The sequence below is a fragment of the Chiloscyllium plagiosum genome, unplaced genomic scaffold (genome assembly GCF_037043375.1).
Source record: "Chiloscyllium plagiosum isolate Xiang-an unplaced genomic scaffold, Cpla_swu_hap1 HiC_scaffold_2, whole genome shotgun sequence".
Lineage (NCBI taxonomy): Eukaryota > Metazoa > Chordata > Chondrichthyes > Orectolobiformes > Hemiscylliidae > Chiloscyllium > Chiloscyllium plagiosum.
The window spans coordinates 96477455-96498282 of NW_028270140.1; the positions used below are offsets into that span (position 1 = coordinate 96477455).

Genomic DNA, 20828 nt, shown 5'->3' on the forward strand with positions numbered 1-20828 from the left:
GACACAATGGCTGAAGGGTTTCTTTTCATGCTGCAAAACTCTATGTCTATTTTAGTCTTAAATGACAGGCTCCTTATTTTGAAACTATGCTCCTAAGGTCGAGCTCCCAGAAACATCCTCCCAGCAGCTTTTTGGTCTTCCACCACTAGCTGTTTTGTTCTTTATGATTGGCACAGGCTGAGTGACACTGAACACACATTTAAAAATTAATGTAACCAAACACTGTCACAGGCTCCAGTTCCTCACATTTAGGAATGGAGTCAAAATATTTTGAATACTGGAAATAAGAAACAAACTGAGAATGTTCCCTCTCTCACTGTCCAAGACGTCAAACAAATCTTGCAAGTGAAGCAGCATTTCAGTTGTACTTTCTTTCAATCTAGCCCTCTGTATTTGCTGCTCACAATGTGGTCTCCTTTACAGTGGCAACAGGAGACACAGATTAAGTGGCAGCTTTGCAGAACATCTCTGTTAAATCCATAAGAATATCTCTGACCTCCTGCTTGCTATTTCAATAATTCATTCTAATTTCACGCTAACATTTCTGTTCCAAGCCTGCTACAAGATCTATCAAAGCACAATAGAAACTTGAGGAACAACACCTCAACTTCTGCTTAGGCACTTCTTTGCCAAGAGGTCTGAAGATTAAATACTGTACCTTTAGAAACTGACACCATGACGTCTCTTTTCTATTTTTCTTATATTTTTCCCCACACTCCGCAGCCTTGTCTTGGTTGTGTCTTGGAAAAGCACAGCAGGTCAGGCAGCATCAGAGGAACAGGGGAATCAACATTTCAGGCATAAGCCCTTCATCAGGAATGATTTATGTCCGAAATGTCAATTATCCTGCTCCTCAGATGCTGCTTGACCAACACCACACTCTAGACTCTAATCTCCAGCATCTGCAGTCCTCACTTTTTCCCTTCGTTGTGTCTTTGAATTTTGCAATGGACCTCTACCTCTATCAAAAATATAAAATAAATTCTTCCAAGACTGTTAAGCACTAACGGAAAGTCAGTGTCACATTGACCATGTTTCTTCTCCACTCAGGCCTGCTGAATTTTTCCAGCAGTCTCTGGGTTTGTCTCACATTTAGGAAGTGAATGAACTAATGATGCAACAGTAGTGGCATTAAAGTAATGCCCAGCAGAAACAGCAATAATACTTGAATAAAGTATAGCAGCAATACTACTTAATGGCATTATTTTTAATAAATGCTGATATTTATATTTAATTCATCTACAATGCTGCACTCATACCAATCTGCATTGTTAATGCCAAATGTGGTGCTGGAAAAGCACATCAGGTCAGGCAGCATTCAAGGAGCAGGAGCAGCGATGTTTCAGGCATAAGCCTTCATCAGGATGAGGTCCGTGGGTCAGGTGGCTGAGAGATAAATGGGGGAAGAGATCGTAGAACGTAGCCAAGAATGCGATAGTTAGATGAAGGTAGGGGAGAAGGTGATAGGTCAGAGAAGAGGGTGGGACACCAATTTGCAGATCATTTCAGAGAATATCTCTGGGACACCTGCACCAATCAACCCCACCACCCCATGCTGAACATTAACTCCCCCTCCTACTCTACCAAGGATATGCAGGTCATGGGCCTCCTCCATCGCCAAACACTAATCACCCGACGCCTGGAATAGCCCTCCTGCAATGTTAATGTCACTAGAAGTAAATGACATTTTTCTGGTAATCTAAATGCATCTTAAAATATTTTTATACTTGCCTCTTGCAATGCAGAAAATTAAAACAAAATCTTTACAAACTTCCAGAAGATCAAAACACATAGTTTTATATCAAAAACAACTTACTTCCACTGAACCTATTTTCTTGGATCGTGACTGTGGGGATTTTCGATGTATGTGAATGGGATCAGAAACCATTGGCCTGAACAACCAAGTGTTTTTTTCAGCATCTTCCCTTCTTGAAACTGAATCCTCTTCATTTTCATTTGCCAGGAAGGTTTTGCCTCCATTGTCACTCTGTTATCAAAGGACAATTGTCACTTTCACAATTTTATTTGAAGACCAATTTCTATCATGTATTTTTTCTCGTCTCCATAAAAGAAAAACAGAACCCATGTTTAATTTAATAAAAATCTTAAAAAATACTTAATACACAAATGTTATCATACAAAAAGTAATAATATCCATACCAGAATTCTATTGATGCTTTTGTAAAACATACAATTCTCATAATCTACATGAAGACCCTACAGGTCAATCCTGCTTCTTGCTAAATTGTGGTTTGACAGAGGGAAAGCTAGCAACCGAGAGTGACTTAACAGAAAAAATGTGAAATCAGTGTTTAAGACTGGCCTGCTTATTAGTTGGGAATTAACAAAATTGAAACAAAGCCAAAAAATGCTGAGGAAATCATGGGTGAAAAAAAATTCCTTTTAATAATTGCACAATACTGGTAAAATTATAACTTCTATAAAGATGGAGAGAGTAATAGGAGTTATGTGTACATTCCTTCGTCTTAAAACATAAATCAAGAAATAAACGATCTTATAAGCAAACCAAATAGTCAGCATGAAGATGCTAATAAACTTCAATAAATTTATTGTTAAAAGGTGTATATAGGACAAACTTAATGTTGTATATTATTGCTTGGAACATTGCTGAAATGAGGTACATGTTGCAGAAGCTTTTTGTCTTATACTAATCAAGATAAAGTAAGAATTCCAAATTTAAAATTATGGCATCAGTTCATATTACAAGAGAAAAGAGTGATCAAACATTGTAATATAGATAAATAATTTGGATAAAAATATAGGTGGCCTGGTTAGTAAGTTCGTAGACAACACAGAAATTTGAAATTATGGATCATATCAGAAGTTGTCAATAGATACAGCAGGATGTAGTTCAGTTGGAAAATTGGGCAGAGAAATGGCAGATGAGAGTTTAAACCAGACAAGTGTGAAATGACATATTTTGGGAGGTCAAATGCAAGAGGAAAGTATACAGTAAACAGCTGGACACTTGGCAGCATAAATCTACAGAGGGATCTTGAGGTGCAAGTTCATGGTTCCCTGAAAATGGAAACAAATTGATAAGATGGTAAAGAAGATGTATGGCATGCAACCTTCATCAAGGCATTAAGTATAAAGTCTGGCAAGTCATGTTGCAGTTGTATAAAATTTTAGTTGGGCCACATCTAGAATAGTGTGCGCAGTTTTAGTTAACACACTATAGGAAGGACATGGAGGCTTTGCTTACAAGGATGTTGTCTGGATTGGAGTATATTAGCTATAAGGTGAGGTTGGACAAACTTGAATTATTTTCACTAGTGTTGGAGGTGGGGGGGGAGGGGGGTGAGGTGGCCACCTGTTAATAAAATAAAATTATGAAGAGGCATGGATAGGATGAACAGTTGGGATCTTTTTTCCCCAGGATAGAAATATCAAGTACTTGGTGATGATGGGGCATAGGATTAAGGGGAGAGGGGGAAAGATTGAAGATGTGAGAGGCAAGTTTTTAAACAGAGAGACTGATAGGTGCTTAAAATGTGTTGCCAATCAGAGAATCCCTACAGATTCTCTGGTTTGGTGCATTTGGCTCTCTGAACAGCATCCCACCCTATCCCATAATTGCACATTTACCGTAGTTAACCCAATTCGCCTGCACATCCTTGAATGCTGTCGGATAATTTAGCATAGCCAATCCATCTAACCTGCAGATCGTTGAACTGTGGGAGGAAACCAGAGCATCCGGAGGAAAACCACAGATGTGGGGAGAACATGCAAGCTCCTCTCTGACAGTTGGGAGAGATGATGGACTTCTGGTATTATTGCTAGACCGTTACTCTAGAGACCCAGAAAATGTTCTGTGGACAAAAGGTTCAAATCCTGCCATGGCAAATGGTCTAATTTTAACTCAATAACAATTAAGAGTCTAATGACGATCATTAATCCATTGAGGATTGTCAGAGGTACCCATCAGTTCACTAATTCCTTTAGGGAAGGAAACTGCTATCCTGACCTGGTCAGGCTTACGTGCCCCTCCAGGCCCACACAAAGTGGTTGAGTCTTAACTGCCTTCTGGGCAATTAGGGATGGTTAATCCTGGCGTAGCCAATGGTACCACATGATTAAAAATACTATCCAAAGCTGGATGACAGTCTGTGTGCAGTTTTCATGTGGAGATGGTAGAAGCAGATACAATAGCAAAGTTAACAAGCATTTCATCAGACACATGAACAGAGGAATAGAGGGAATACAGACCATGTGCAGTAGATGGGATTAGTTCAGAATAGCATCATGGTCAGCACAGGCATCTTGGGTGCAAGGGCCTGTTCCTGTTTTGTACTGTTCTTTATTCTATGACTCTGATCAGTCAAAGCTTTCCCAAGGGTTCTTCAAGTTTTTTGGATAATTCAGATAAGGTATAAAGCCTAAACATATTCCTGTTCTTTGGACAAAATGGATGCAGCACATGAGAATGTATGTTGTTTCTATTAAATGTAAATGAGCCATATTACAAACCCAATTTGTTATCTTAAACTGGTTGTTAGTGCAGCAAGTGCTGCCCAATTGTTTAAAATCTCTGCTGTTAGGTATCTTTCAAGAGTTATACAGTATGGAAACAGACCCTTTGGTCCAAACAGTGCATGCTGACTATAATCCCAAACAAAACTAGTCCCAACTGTCAGTGCTTGCTCATATCCCTCCAAATATATCTTATTCATGTACTTATCCAAATGTTGTAACTGTGCCTGCATCCACTATGTCTTCTAAAATACCATTCCACACAGAAACCACTCTGTGCAAAGAAAATTGCCTCTCACGTCTTTTTTTGAAAACTTTTCCCTCTCACCTGAAAAATATGCCCTCTAGTCTTGAAATGCCCCACCCTAGGAAAAAGACACCTGACATTCACTTTTTCTATACCCCACATGACTTTATAAATCTATACAATCTATAAATCACCCTCAATCTGCTACACTCCAGTGAAAACAGTCCCAGCCTATCCTGTCTCTCCTTATAACTCAAACCTTCCATGCCCAGCAACATGCTGGTAAATCTCTTCTGAACGCTCTCCAGCTTAATAATATCCTTCTAATAACAGGGTGACCACAACTGAACACAGTACTCCAGAAGAGGCCTCACCAACATCTTGTACAACCTCAACATAATATCTCAACTTCTGTACTGAGAGGTCTGAGCAATGAAGGCAAGTGTGCTAAACGCCTTCTTAACCATTCTACCTAGGTGTGACGCAAACTTCAAAGAATTATGTACCTGAAATCATAGGTCCCTCTGTTCAACAATACTATCCAAGGAGAAAGTGAGGACTGCAGGTGCTGGAGATCAGAGTCAAGTGTGTGGTGCTGGAAAAGCACTGCAGGTCAGGCAGTATCCGAGGAGCAGGAGAATTGATGCTTTGGGCATAAACCCTTCATCAGGATGAAGGGCCATTCCTGATAAAGGGCTTATACCTGAAACGTCGATTCTCCTGCTCCTCGGATGCTGCCTGGCCTACTGTACTTTTCCAGCAACACACTTTTGAATACTATCCAAGGCCCTACTTTTGAATTTAAATGTTGATCTTGCTCTTTGTGCACCGTGTGGGCGGCACGGTGGCACAGTGGTTAGCACTGCTGCCTCACAGCGCCACAGACCCGGGTTCAATTCCCGCCTCAGGCGACTGACTGTGTGGAGTTTGCACGTTCTCCCCGTGTCTGCGTGGGTTTCCTCCGGGTGCTCCGGTTTCCTCCCACAATCCAAAGATGTGCAGGTCAGGTGAATTGGCCATGCTAAATTGCCCGTAGTGTTAGGTAAGGGGTAAATATAGGGGTATGGGTGGGTTGCGCTTTGGCGGGGCGGTGTGGACTTGTTGGGCCGAAGGGCCTGTTTCCACACTGTAAGTAATCTAATCTAATCTAATCTTCTCTGCAGCCATAATATTGTATTCTTCACTGTGTTCTATTATCCTAATGCACTTTGTACAATATGATCTATCTGTACCACATGCAAAACAAAACTTTTCACTGTACTTAGGTACGTGACAATAATAAATCAAATTAAATAAGTCCTACCCTGGTTTGTTTCACTAAAATGCAATACCTCACATTTATCCAAATTAAAGTCTATCTGCCATTCATCAGGACAATGAACCAATTCATCAAGATTTCTTTGTAATCTTAGATAATCACCTTTACTGTCCACTATGCCACCAATTTTGGTGTTGTCTGCAAACTTTCTGAATATGCCTCCAATATTTTCACCCAAATCTTTTATGTAAGTGGCAAACAAAAGTGGACCCAGTAGTAATCCCTCTAGAATACCACTAATCACTGGTCTCCAGTCAGAAAAACACTACTCCACCACCACCCTCTGTCTTGTCCATAAAGCCAATTTGGATCCAATTGGCAACCTTGCCCTGAATTCCATGTGACCTAACTTTACTAATTAGTATACCACAAATTCCAAATAAACAATATCTACCACTGTGCCCTCAATCTTCTTAGTTACTTCTCAAAAAACTCAATCAAGTTTGTGAGACACAATTTCCCTTGCTCAAAACCATGCTGACTATCCCTAATCATTCCTTGCCTCTCCAAATACATATAACTACTATGTTTCAAAATCACTTCCAACAAATTACTCACCACCTAAGTCAGACTCACATGCCTATAGTTCCCACACTTATCCTTATAGAGTCATAGAATCATAGAGATATACAGCACAGAAACAGACCCTTTGGTCCAACTTGTCCACGCTGACCAGATATCCTAAATAAATCTAGTCTCATTTGCTAGTGTTTGGCCCACATCACTCTGAACCCTTGCCTTTTAATACTGTAAATGTACCAGCCTCACCACTTCCTCTGGCAGCTCATTACACACTTGCACCACTCTCTGTGCGAAAATGTTGCCTAGATCCCTTTTAAGTCTTTTCCCTCTCACTTTAAACCATGCCCTCTAGTTCTGGACTCCCCATCCTGGGAAAAATACCTTGTCTATTTACCTTATCCATATTCCTCATAATTTTATAAACTTCAATAAGGTCACTCCTCAGCCTCCAATGCTACAGGGAAAATAGCTCCAGTCTATTCAGTCTTTCCCTATAGCTCAAACCTTCAACCCTAGCAACATCTTTGTAATTTTTTTCTAAACCCTTTCAAGTTTCACAACATCCTTCCTATAACAGTGAGATAGAATTGGACACAGTATTCCAAAACTGGCCTAACCAAAGTCCTGTACAGCCAAAACATGACCTCCCAACTCCTATACTCGACGAGACTTCCCTTTTGAGGAACTGTGAACCTTCACTCCAAGGTCTCCTTGTTCAGCAACACTCCACAGGACTTTACTATTAATTGTATAAGTCCTCCCCTGATTTGCCTTTGCAAAATGTGGTACCTCATATTAATCTAAATTAAACTACATCTGCCACTCTTCAGCCCACTGGTCCATCTGATCAAGGTCCCATTGTACTCTTGAGATAACCTTCTTTGCCATCCATTACATCTCCAATTTTTGTGTCATCTACAGATTTACTATGCATGCTTCCTATATTCACATCCAAATCATTTATGTAAATGATGAAAAGCAATGGATCCAGCACTGAACCTTGTGACACACCATTGATCACAAGCCTCAAGTCTGAACAGCAACTCTCCACTACCACCTTCTGTCTTTTACCTTTGAGCCAGTTCTATATGCAAATAGCTAGTTCACCTTCTATTCTGTGTGATCTCGCTTTGCTAACCAGTCTACTATGAGGAACCTTGTCCAACACCTTACTGAAATCCATATAGATTAACAGGAGAAAGTGAGAACTCCAGAGATCAGAGACAAGAAGTATGGTGCTGGAAAAGTATAACTGGTCAGGCAGCATCCAAGGAGCAGGAGAGTCAACGTCGCAAATTCCTGATGAAGAGCTTATGCTCGAAACATTGACTTCTCCTGCTCCTCCGATGCTGCCTGACCAGCTGTGGTTTTCCAGCACAACACTTTTTGACTCCATATAGATTACGTCCACTGCTCTGTCTCTTCAATCCTCTTTGTTACTTCTTCAAAAAAACTCAATCAAGTTTGTGAGACATGATTTCACATGCACAAAGTAATGTTGACTATCCCTAATCAGTCCTTGCCATTCCAAATACATGTATATCTTGCCCCTCAGGATTCCCTCCAACAACTTTCCCACCACTGACGTCAGGCTCACCGGTCTACAGTTCCCTGGCTCTTCCTTACCACCTTTCTTAAATCGCGGCACCATGTTATCCAATCTCCAATTTTTCAGCACCTCACCTGTGGCTTTCGATGATACAAATATCTCAGCAAGAGGCCCAACAATCACTTCCTTAGCTTCCCACAGAGTTCTCATGTACACCTGATCAGGTCTAGGAGTCGTCCAGCATCTCCTTTGTACTATGGACATTTTTGAAGATGTCACCATTTATTTCCCTATGTTCTCTATCTTCCATATCCTTCTCCGTAGTAAACACTGATGCAAAATACTCATTTAGTATCTCCCCCATCTCTTGCGGCTCCACACACAGGCGACCTTGCTGAACTTTATGATGTCCTATTCTCTCCCTTGTTACCCTTTTGTCCTTAATGTTTTCATTTGGTTTTTGTAATTACTGGCTGTTGAGTACAATCTATACTGTCTTCAGCCAAAGGAATATGCTGTTTGACTCAATCAGTCAGTCATTTGCTCTGATGTAGCATGGTTTACTTAACGCGTTTAAATCTGACACTTTGCCTAAATGAAGAAAACTCAAGAACAAAGACAGTTATGCTTATGCAACTGAAGAAACAACAGCTAGCATCAATGTGAAAGAAACAAGAACAACATTGAAAGGAAGGAAAAGAAAGCAATTGCCAAAGATGGAAATACATGAATAGAGGCATACAGAACTAGTTTTAGTATGGAAGTGCAAACAGATTTGGAGAGCAGAAGGGCCTGTTCCTGTGCTTTGTTCTTTGTCTTTATTCTACACCAATGCAAGTATGGACAAGTCTGGGTGAAGACTGAATTCAAGTCCTGTATAGGGAGTGCCAGACAAGAGTATGAAGCAATGAGGGAGAGTTTCAAACCGCGAGTTGGACAACACCAAAACAAATGCTTCTGCACTGAGCCCCTCCCTTTTCCTGATTTTTGCTAAGCAAGTGAGACAGGAAATGTCATGGTCAATAATGTTTGCAGACACAGTTGAACTATGCAGTGGGAAAGATGAGAAAATGAACAAGTATCTGGCGAACTGAATAAACTGATCTTGACAACTTAAGACCCAATTTGTTAATTGTCAGTTGGAGTCGAGGAAAGAAACACAGGATGAGGAATAGGCCATTTAGCCCATCAAGCTTGCTCTGCCAGTTAACACAATCATGGCTCAAACATTTCAATGCCTTTTACCCATGCTCTCCTCAAAATTCTTTATGCTATTGATTGTATGGTACAGTTCAATAAATTGTTGACAAAGACTGAAATTCCACAGCACTCTGGGGTAAAGATTCACCGTCCTTTTAAATTTTTAAATTATACCCCATAATTCTGGACTCAATGAGAAGAAGCATCTCGTCTGCCTTGTTTATTCCTTTAGGTACTTTGTAAGTGCCAATTAGATCACCTCTCATTCACTGAAACTCCAGAGAAGACAGTACCAGTTTATACACATTCCCAGCATAGGACAATCCCACTAACCTGGTATAATTTTGGGGAGTCTTCTTTGCCCTCCCACTATAGCAATAAAAACCTTTCCAGATACTAAAACTATATAGAGTACTTACGTGCAGTCTAACCAAGCTTCTATACAATTGAAGCAAGACTTCACTACTCCTTTACTAAGATTCTCTTGCAATAAATGCGAACATTCCATTAACATTCTTAATAGCTTTCTGCAACAGCATGTGAACCTTCAGTGACTACTGACCAGGAAACCCAAATCTCATTGTACACTTACACTTTCAAACTTTTCACCATTTAATAAATACTCTGCACCTCTGTATGTCCTAACAATGTGGGTAACCACATATTCTTCCACATTATATTCCATGTTTCTGCTCAATCACCAAGTCTGTCTAAATTATCCTGATAACATTTCACCTCTTCCTCACAACACATGCCTACTTAACTTTGCATAATCCGCAAATGTGAAAATATTACATTTGATCCCCACATCCAAACCATTGATATGTATTGGAAAAACGTGGGATTCCAAATACTGATTGTGCAATACTCCAATAGTTACAGTCTGTCAATGTGAGAATGACCCATTTATTCTATTTTCCAAAATCAGAGGTCCAATAACAACTGGTGGAAGACAATGTCAGAGATACTTTCGGTAGAAGCGTGAGAGACCCAAAATATGATGGTTGAAGAAATAGATATGAAAGAGTGTTTATGTCTGTACAAAGTAAGTATCTAAACACATATACTTAAGCAACAGTTAATCGATAGGAATTTAGAGGCAAAGTCATAGGGAGAAAAGAGCATATGTTCAATGTACAGATTAAACATTAATTAATCAAAAGCATTGTTCAATTTCAAACAAACAATTTCAAGCCAAGGTTAAATGGTGCATGCACTGCGCCTTTTCAACTGACTATATTTGAACCCTGAGCTATCACTGGAAAGAAAGGACAATGCTAAGCAGTTCAAGAATTTCAGCAATCCATGACACAAAGTATGGCACAGGAACGCAATTATTCTCGGTCAGAGGCCAAGATTCAAATGCATAGCTGAGAAAAGTTTTACTTGGAACTTCACAAACATTCAAAGTTGTATGGAATATTGAAGTAATTTGCAGGCTTGATCCTCCTCTTCAAGCAACAAGTTGGGAAGCATGTTAAAAGTCTGACTTGACACCTTGACAAGTCAAAGTTCTGGGTTTTAGATGCTATAGAAAGCATAGAAAGGAAAGCAAGAGAGGAGGGGGAGTGGCATTTTTGATTAAGGAAAACTTTATTATTGTAGAGAGGATATTTCTGAGGGATAGTCCAGTGAAACTATATGGGTAGAAGCAGAAATAAGAAAGGGATGATCACCTTGATAAGATTGTATCACTGCCCCCCCCCCACCCAATCCCCAACCTAGGTAGTCAGAAGGACATTGAGGGGCAAATATATAGAGAGAGATCACAGATACCTGTAAGAATAATAGAGTTGTAATAGTATGGGATTTTAATTTTTTAAACATTGACTGGGATTGCCATGGTGTTAAAGGCTTGGATTGTGAGGAATTTGTTAAATGTGTTTTAAGAAAAATTTCTTTATCAATATGTTAATGTATCTACTAGCGAAGGAGCAAAACTTGATCTTCTCATGGGAAGTAGGAAAGGGAAGTGACTGAAGTGTCAGTAGGGAACACTTTGGGACTAGCGATCATAATTCTATTAATTTTGAAATATTTATGAAAAAGGATAAGCCTTTCAATAAAAGTTAATGTTCTTAATTGGAGTAATGCAAATTTTAATAGTATGAGACAAGAACTTTTGAAAGTTGATTGTGGAATTGACTGTTTGCAGATAAATAAATGACAGACAAGTGGGAGGCTTTCAAAAGTCTGATAACAAGTTCAGAGGCATTATCTTCCTGTTAGAGGGAAGAGTAAAAGCTGGTAAGAGTATGGTAGAATGGGTGAATAAAGATATGAGGTTCTATTCAAGATTAAGAATCATATACTAGATATAGACAAGTGGGATCAAATGAATCTCTTGAAGAATATGAAGAGTGCAGGGAGATTCTTAAGAGGCAAATCATGAGGACAAAGAGGGAATTTGAGATAGCCTTGGCAGACAAGGTTAAGGATAATCCAATGAACTTCTATAAGTACATTAAGAGCAAAATAGCAATTAGACAGAGAGTAGGTAGGTCCCCTTAAAGATCATTGAGGTTGTCTATGGTCGTGAACCTCAGGAAATGGAAGAGATACAAAAAAAAAAAATTCACATCAGTTTTTTTCTGAGAGAAAGAAATGGAGGCTAGAGAACTTGGGGAAATAAATACTGATGTTTTGAAAACAGTTCACATTACAGGAGAGAAAGTACTGGAGGTCTTAACAAAGCTCGAGGAAGTGATCAAGTGTAGGAACTTAGGGAGAAAATTGTGGGGCCCCCGCAGAACTATTTGTATCATCATGGGGTTCAATTCCCGCCTCAGGCAACTGTCTGCGTGGAGTTTGCACATTTTCCCCGTGTCTGCGTGGGTTTCCTCCAGGTGCTCCGGTTTCCTCCCACAGTCCAAAAAATGTGCAGGTTAAGTGAATTGGCCATGCTAAATTGCCCGTAGTGTTAGGTGAAGGGATAAAGTGTTAAGTGAGTGGGTTGATCTTCAGAGGGTCGGTGTGGACTTGTTGTGCCGAAGGGCCTGTTTCCACACTGTAAGTAATCTAATCTATAACCATGCGGGAGATGCTGTATGACTAGAGGGTGGCTAATGTTGTGCCTCTAAGAAAGACTGTGAGGAGAAGCCTGGCAACGATCAATCTGTGAGCCTGACATTAGCAGTGGGTAGGTTGTTGCATTTTAAGAGGCAAGGACTGGTTAGGGATCGTCAGCATGGTTTAGTGCGAGGGAAGTAGTGTTTCACAAACTTGATTGAGTTTTTTGAAGGAGGAAGTAAGAAGATTGATGAGGGCACAGTGATAGACATTGCTTACTTGGACTTAAGTCAAGTCTTTGACAAGGTTCCACATGGTACACTAATTAGTAAAGTTAGATTACATAGGATTCAGGACAAGGTTGCCAATTGGATGCAAACTTGGCTTTATGATAAGAGACAGAGGATGGTGGTAGAGGGCTGTTTTTTGGTCTGGAGGCCTGTGACCAGGCATGTTTCACATGGATTAGTACTGGGTCCACTTTTGCTTGTCATTTATGTAAAAGATTTGGATCAAAATATTGGAGGTATGATCATTATGTTTGTGGATGACCCCAAAATTAGTGGTATTTTGGACAGTGAAGATTAGTATCTAAGATTACAAAGAGGCCTTGATCAGTTGGGTCAACTGGCTGAACAGGAGCAGATGGACTTTAATTTGGATAAATGTGAAGTATTGCACTTTGGTAAAACAAATAAGGGCAAGACTTATACAATTAATGATAGGGTCCTGGGTGATGTAGTAAAACAGAGAGACCTAGGTGTTCACGTACATAATTCTTTCAAATTTGTATCACAGATAGACAGGGTGTTTAAGAAGGCGTTTAGCATGCTTGACTTCATTGTTAAGACTTTTCAGTATAGCAAGGGATGTCATGTTGAGATTGTCCAGGACATTGGCGAAGCCTCTTTTGGAGTACTGAGTACAGTTCTGGTCACCCTGCTACAGGAGGAATATTATTAAATTGGAGAACGTTCAGAAAAAAATTAGCAGGTTGTTGCCAGGATTGGAGAGTCTGAGTTCTAAGGAGAGGCTGGAGCATAGGAGTTTTAGGGGTGGCCCTAAGAGATTTATAAAATCATGACAGATGTACATAAGATGAATAGCAAGAGTCTTTTCCCTAGTGTGGGGAGGTTCAGGACTAGAGTGCATATTTTTAAGGTGAGAAGAGACAACTTTAACAAGGACATGAGGGACAACTTTTTTTTTATACAGTGAGTGGCTCATGTGAGGAGTGAACTGCCCAAGAAATTGGTGGATGCAGGGAGAGTTACAACATTTAAAAGACATTTGGATAAGTACACGAATAGGAAAGGTTTGGAGGGATACAGGCCAAATGCAGACAAGTGGGATGAGTTTAGTTTGGGAACAAGGCTGGTATGGACTATTTGGACCAAAGGGTCTGTTTCCATGCTGTATGATTCTATGACTCTAAACATTTGGCCTTGGAAGAACAGTATGTTTGGAGGCTGAAAGACTGGATGGAGAAGGAGAATGACCATTACTTTTCACCTCTTGCATTACCGCATTATTAAGCTGAGGGATGCCAATGTTGAATTGCCAAAATTAATGGGTTTTTTTAAACTAAGCAGCCTAGCAGTTCTAAATTAGCTGCAGAACAGTCCAGATAAAGAGTGCCCTGTAGTTTTCTCCAACAATGTACCCAAAAACCTATTTTGGAGCAACTCTTTCCTCATACATTAACACATTACATTTCGTTCAAAAGCAATCAGTGTAATGGCTTCGGTGATTAAGCTTGCTAACTCATGAATCAAGTTCAGAAGTAACTTATTAAAGGCAAAGCACTTGGAAGTCTGGAAATTCTGGGGGTGGGTTCTATTTTCTCTCCTATTTCAGGAACTGGATGCTCAGATTGGTACCTTAGCAAAACATTGATATCACAATGAATAACTTGTGTTCACATAACTTGAACATAGTTTGGATAGCCTTGGATCTTGACTAGGCCCCAGTAGGTTCTAAGCATTATTAGTCAGTGTTAGAACCATCTGCATTTATTATGCTTTGTTTTCTGTTCTACTACAGCTAGCTAACGACATTATTATATCACTAGCTTTACATAGCAAATTTTAGTATTATTTTAATAAGGAAGATAATTTGGATGTAGGTTTGGTTGCTGAGCTGAAAGGTTCATTTCCAGACGTTTCATTACCTTACTAGGTAACATCTTCAGTGGGCCTCGTGCGAAGCAATGCTGAAAATTCCTGCTTTCTATTTATATGTTTGGGTTTATCTGGGTTGGTGATGTCATTTCCTGTGGTGAAGTCACTTCATGTTCCTTTTTTCAGGGGGTGGTATATGGGGTCTAACTCGATGTGTTTGTTGATAGAGTTCCGGTTGGAATGCCATGCTTCTAGGCATTCTCGTGCATGTCTTTGTTTGGCTTGTCCTAGGATGGATGTGTTGTCTCAGTCGAAGTGGTGTCCTTCGTCATCAGTATGTGAGGATACTAGTGAGAGAGGGTCATGTCTTTTTGTGGCTAGTTGATGTTCATGTAGCCTGGTGGCTAGTTTTCTGCCTGTTTGTGCAATGTAGTTAGATTAGATTCCCTACAGTGTGGAAACAGGCCCTTCGGCCTACCTAGTTCACACCTACACTCCGAAGAGTAACCCACCCAGACCCATTCCTCCAAACTAATGCACCTAACTCTACGGGCAATTTAGCATGACCAATTCACCCAACCTGCTCATCTTTGGACTGTGGGAGGAAACCGGAGCACCCAGAGGAAACTCCACACAGACAATCGCCCGAGGCGGGAATCGAACCCGGGTCCCTGGCACTGAGGCAGCAGTGCTAGCCACTGAGCCACCGTGCCGCCCCTTGTCACACACAGAGGGATGGAATGGCAGATTGGAGGGAATTGGGTGGGAGAAGGTTAGATTCCCTACAGTGTGGAAACAGGCCCTTCGGCCCAACATGTCCACACCAACCCTCCGAAGAGTAACCCACCCAGAAACCTTCCCCTCCCCTATATTTACACCTGCCTAATACACCTAACACCACGGACAATTTTCGCCAATTCATCTGGCCTGCACATCTTTGGATTGTGGGAGAAAACCCACACAGACAGTTGTCCGTGGCGGAAATCGAACCCAGGTCCCTGGTGCGGTGAGGCAGCAGAGCTAACCACTGAGCCACCGTGCTGTAGTGTTTGCTACAGTCCTTGCACAGTATTTTGTAAATGACGTTAGTTTTGCTCATTGTCTGTATTGGGTCTCTCAAGTTGATTAGCTGCTGTTTTAGTGTGTTGGTGGGATTGTGGGCTACTATGATGCCAAGGGGTCGGAGTAGGGGTCGATTGGGACAACACATCCATCCTAGGACAAGCCAAACAGAGACATGCACGAAAATTCCTAGAAGCATGGCATTCCAACCAGAACTCTATCAACGAGTTAGACCCCATCTACCACCCCCTGAGAAAAGGAACATGAAGAGACTTCACCACAGGAAATAACATCACCAACCCAAAGAAGCCCAAACATATAAATAGACAGCAGGAATTTTCAGCATTGCTTCGCACGAGGCCCACTGAAGATGTTACCGAGTGAGGTAATGAAATGTCTGGAAGTGAACCTTCCAGCTCAGTGCGCCAACCTATATCCAAAACCTCAACCTGACCTACAAACCTTCTCAAAGCTCGCTACAAAGATAATTTTCAGTAAATACTCTAATGCTGGAATTCGCTTTTCTTCAAATAAACTAAAAGTGCCTCATACTGTTTTCCCTTATGTTGGTGTAACTAGCCTGATTATTATTTTGTCAGAAACATGAAATCAGATCTTTCAGTCTTTGGATTGGTAGACTAGTTGAACCCCAAAAGATGCCCCTCAAGTCCAAATGCAATGACTACATGGTACCAGCCCAAGAAGATTAAACTTTTAACAAGCAATTATCTGGTTTTTAGGAAATCGTCCACAATAGAGTTAGAGTCAGACACTTCAAAGAGGTCCAACTTATTTAGTTTGCCAGGAAGGGAAATTTTAGGACAGTGAAACTTGCTCTAAGTCCTTGGTAACTATAAAATTCATTTCCACTTATTCTCATCGATGCATACACTCTTTAGACATTTGGGTGGTCACACCTGAACGACATTCCCATCAAGAATTTACTGCCATCTATATGACCTCATACGGTAGTCATCCTCCCCACACCCTCAATGTCCCACCAGAAACGCTACCCCTTTATCCACTTACCTTATATACTTTCCTTCTCTCAGTAGCAGTCAAAGTGATTTTGGGTCCTTAAACATTTTACTTTCTTGAGTACAGCAGATACTGCTGTTAAAAAAAAAAGACATCTGCAGCGACTGGTTTGCTATACTACTTTTGTTGGGATGGATTCCCCATTAAACATCAGGGCCAAACAAATCATGTAAATCTGATCAGGTATGAAGGGATTCTGACCCATATTGGAAGAGCTGGGCAATGAAGTACAAGGCAGCAATTTGATAATAATTCTAATACATGAATAACTCTACAATTATTACATTGCATTCAGAAAATAAAACACTCAAAATATAAACAAACCAATAGAAGTCTCTTCAAAAATGAGTACCTCACGAGAGGCTGGTCTGTATCCAAAACCTGATGGAAGATTTTTATCTTCCTCACATCCTTTAGCACCAGGACTGAAGTGTAATTCAACATGAAAGCGTTCCTCTGAAGAAGGATCCTGAAAATTAAGGTTTTTAGAAATAAATATTTGGAATGCTGAAGAAAATAGGTTAAATACTTAATTTTTAAAATAATTTTGTAAGTGAGGGAACCCTCCCTCTGTTTGTCTCCTCAATCCCATGAAATTACACCAACTCTGGCCATGTGGGCAAATGAGCAACTTCTCATTGGTCTTCACTAACACCACTGTAAATAAACTATCAGAGGAACAATGGTTTATATCGCCCTCTGATCAATAGCATCGTAAAGCAAAGTTGCAGAAATGGCATGGTACCTTTAAATACCCCTTCGACATTTTTAAAATAATAATTTCATATTATGAAAAGGAGCAAAGCAAACTCAATTGAGATTTGAAGTCCAAATGGGTACCCCACTACATAATTATCTTATCACATGCAAGGAATGCTATTAATTAAATGTATACAATTACTGTACAAAGTTAAGAAAATGTTTTGATGCACTCTATTTCTGTGTCAAGCCTGCAAGGTAAGCAAATGACCCAGGCCCTAATTGTAAGATGGTTCACAAGACCAATCTTATTGCGCACAGAGCTATATGGATAGCAATGTGCATTATAACTAGGAAAAGTCTGCTTGCAATAGACAGGAATGTAGAACCAGAAACGGATTTCCCAAAAACAAATGGAGAGAGGATCATGTGAGATTGCTTTATCCTAAAAATGAATGTGAGTATGAGGTGGTATAAAATAAAGTTCATAAACAGGTCTCCATGCTGTCTCACAGTACTGTCGACCTCAAGTCTACCTTCACCAATCAACGCAAGTCAGGCACTTAACTGACGAGAGTGCTGGGCCTTCTCTGGGATTGTGGACCATCGAGATAGAAAATCCAAGTTGCTAGCTAGTCAGAAGCCAGTGGCTTTCTGTTGCTGACAGCAACGTTGGGAGTAGAGGTCGCTGTCAGTAATGTTCTAAATATTTCACCAGGGACCGTTGCTGGATTCCTGGATGCAAGACACTTGGGCACAGGTATATGTTGCAAATTAGGTTTGTGGGCAGGAAGCTTCTGCAGAGAGGTGCACTGGTGTTAAGAAGCAAGGGCAGGGACAAGCTTGCAGAAACACTGCCTTCCTTCCCAATGCCATGATCCATCATTAGGTACAGAGTGCCTGATCCATTTTGGCTTCCCCTTGAATTCCCTGATAGCAAATTTGATTCGTGGTTGTGAAGGCATTGGCTACTACAAAGGGTAGGGACACTAACAACATTCTAGTAACTGTACTGAAGATAACCAAAAGGCGATCATGGGACACAGTGTAAAAGCTAAGTTGCTTAACTTTTAGAGTAGCTTGTCGATGAGAGAGAGTCATATGAAAGATCTAACTGAGAGGTGAGATTGGAGTCATAGAGATGTACAGCACAGAAACAGGCCCTTCGGTCCAACTCTTCTATGCCGACCAGATATCCTAACCTAATCTAGTCCCATTTAGTAGCATTCGGCCCATACCTCTCTAAAAGGAAGTTGGGATCTGAGAATAGGGTGGAAAGATCTAATTGAAGACAAACCAGTTATTCAGTGAGCTTTTTGCAATTGTATGAATGAACTGCTCAAACACAATAGTGGGAGAAACCTTACGACCAAGTATCGTTTGTCTCTTGTTGTATTGGGACAAGCTCTCAACCTTACAAATGTATATCAGAATTTGTGTAATTTAAACAGTACAGCTGAAATGGTATAGTCTACTCAGCAATGTGAAAAATTGCCTCCTGTGCTGAAAAAGAGCAAATCAAATACAAGGCCACTAAACTAAAACAAAGAACTGTACATGCTGGAAATCTGAAACAAAAATGGAAAGTGCTTTAGAAACTCAGCACATCTGGCAGCTTCAGTACAGAAAAGAAAGTTAACATTTCTAGTCCAATGACCCGTCAGTTCTGGACTTGAAAAGTTAATTCTGTTATTCTTTACAGATGCAGTCAGACCTGTTGAATTTCTTTCGCATTTGTCTACCATCCTAATAACATACTTTCAATTTTCAGCAGGTGACAGAAGAGGTTGTTGACAGCGCTATCAATTGGCAACTGTTTGGCAATAACCTGATCAATGATATTCAGTTTGGATTCTGCAAGGCAGCATTTAACTGAGAAAGAGAGCGAGGAGCCCTAGCAAAACTGGAGGAAATGGGAATCAAGAGATCTCTCCACGGACTGTAATCATAAGTAACATAAGGGTGACGGTTGTGATTGTTGGAGGTCAATCACCTTAACTCTGAAACATTACTGCATGAGTTCCTTAAGGTAGCATTGTGGACGCCACCATCTTCGACTGCTTTAGCAGTGATCATCCTTCTATCTGATATCAGAGGTGAGATGTTTGCTAACAACTGCATAATGTTCCGTGCTTCGCCACTCTCAAGTACCGAAGCAGTCTGTTCATATGCACAGGTTTGAATGAAGTAATAACTAACTTTCATGGTATACAAGTATCAGGGAATGAGCATCTCCAATAAGAAAGAATCTAACCATCTTCTCCTGGCAATCATTTGCAGTTTCAATGTTGAATCTCCCGCAGGTTATCAATAAGTAAAGCATTTTTTAAAAATGTGTTCATAAAATACAAGTGTTGCTGGCTCAGCCAGCTATTGTCAATCCCCAATTAACCCAATTAAAAGTTGAACTGCCTTTTGAACCACTGCAGTCTTTGGGATATGGGGACATCCACAATGCTGTTAGAATGGGAACCTCAGGACTGAATCAACATGAGTGAAGAAAGAGTGATATGATTGTTTTTATATAGTCCAGACTGAATACACTCTCTATATATAAAGGAGATAGAATAAGAAATTAGGGTCCAGGCTAAAAACAAATGCCAGGTGTAACGGTCTGGATGTAATTCAGTTTGTCAAACTCAGGCTTGAAGCAAAACACGATTTATACACTATATTTAAAACACAAAAAATAAAAGTACAGGAAAGAAGGAGTTTAACTGTAACTATAAAAATACTTAACAAAATAAATGCTACTCCTTAACATGCCATAAGCACCCTTGCCAAAGGCAAACTCACTAAACTAGTTTGTCTTGCATGCAATTCTAGCAGTAGGAATAGAACCCAAGCTTTTATCTGTAACAAAAACAGTGAGCGATGTAGCAACTTTCACAACCCCAATGGTTACTGAAAGCTAAAACTAAAATCCTGGTTTTGTGGGACCGTGATCCCACCCATTCAGGCTGCTTCTATTATTCTAACTTTTGAAAATAAATTTCCAAGGCCTCACAAGCTGTTTACTTTGTTGGCTTGAAGGAGACTGCACGTAACTCTGTTGCAACTTCTGTTCATAAATAAAAAGGATAACATACACCTCTTAAAGCCTTATAGTACTACTCTTACAGCATCGTCACAAATCTCAAGTCAGGATGGTGTCTCCATTGGAAGGCTGATGATGTTGCGCCCACACAACTGTTGCCTTTGTGGCAGAGATCTGGGTTTGGAAAGTGCTTTTCGAGCATCATTGGTGAGTTACCACAGTGCCTTTCGAATGACATACTGCTGCCCCTGTGCATTGGTAGTGATGGAGTGAATGTTGAAGATATTGGATGCGTGCAATAAAGTGGGCTGCTTTGTCCTGGATGGTGTCAAGCTTGAGTTTTGTTGGAGTTGCCTTCAATCAGGCATGTAGAGATTATTCCATCTCACTCCAGACTTGTGCCTTGGAAATAGTGAACAGGCAATGAGGACGATATATGTTACTTGCTACAGGACTCCTAACCTCAGACCTGTTCCTTTAGTACTTATACAACTAGTCCAGTTCAGTCTCTGGTCGCATTCTGTCTTGTGGGA

General features: G+C 40.4%; 1 protein-coding gene across 18 annotated transcripts in view; it reads right to left on the minus strand.

The window, feature by feature from the left end:
- ppip5k2 (diphosphoinositol pentakisphosphate kinase 2) overlaps nt 1–20828 on the minus strand; it is a 151975-nt gene that overhangs the window by 37799 nt on the left and 93348 nt on the right. For all 18 annotated transcript variants that reach the window (XM_087998756.1, XM_043710134.2, XM_043710153.2 and 15 more), the window contains 2 exons: nt 16912–17028; nt 1817–1987 (listed from right to left, as the gene is read on the minus strand). In XM_087998756.1, coding sequence (XP_087854882.1) covers nt 1817–1987; nt 16912–17028 — 288 coding nt within the window. The remainder of the gene's footprint in view (nt 1–1816; nt 1988–16911; nt 17029–20828) is intronic.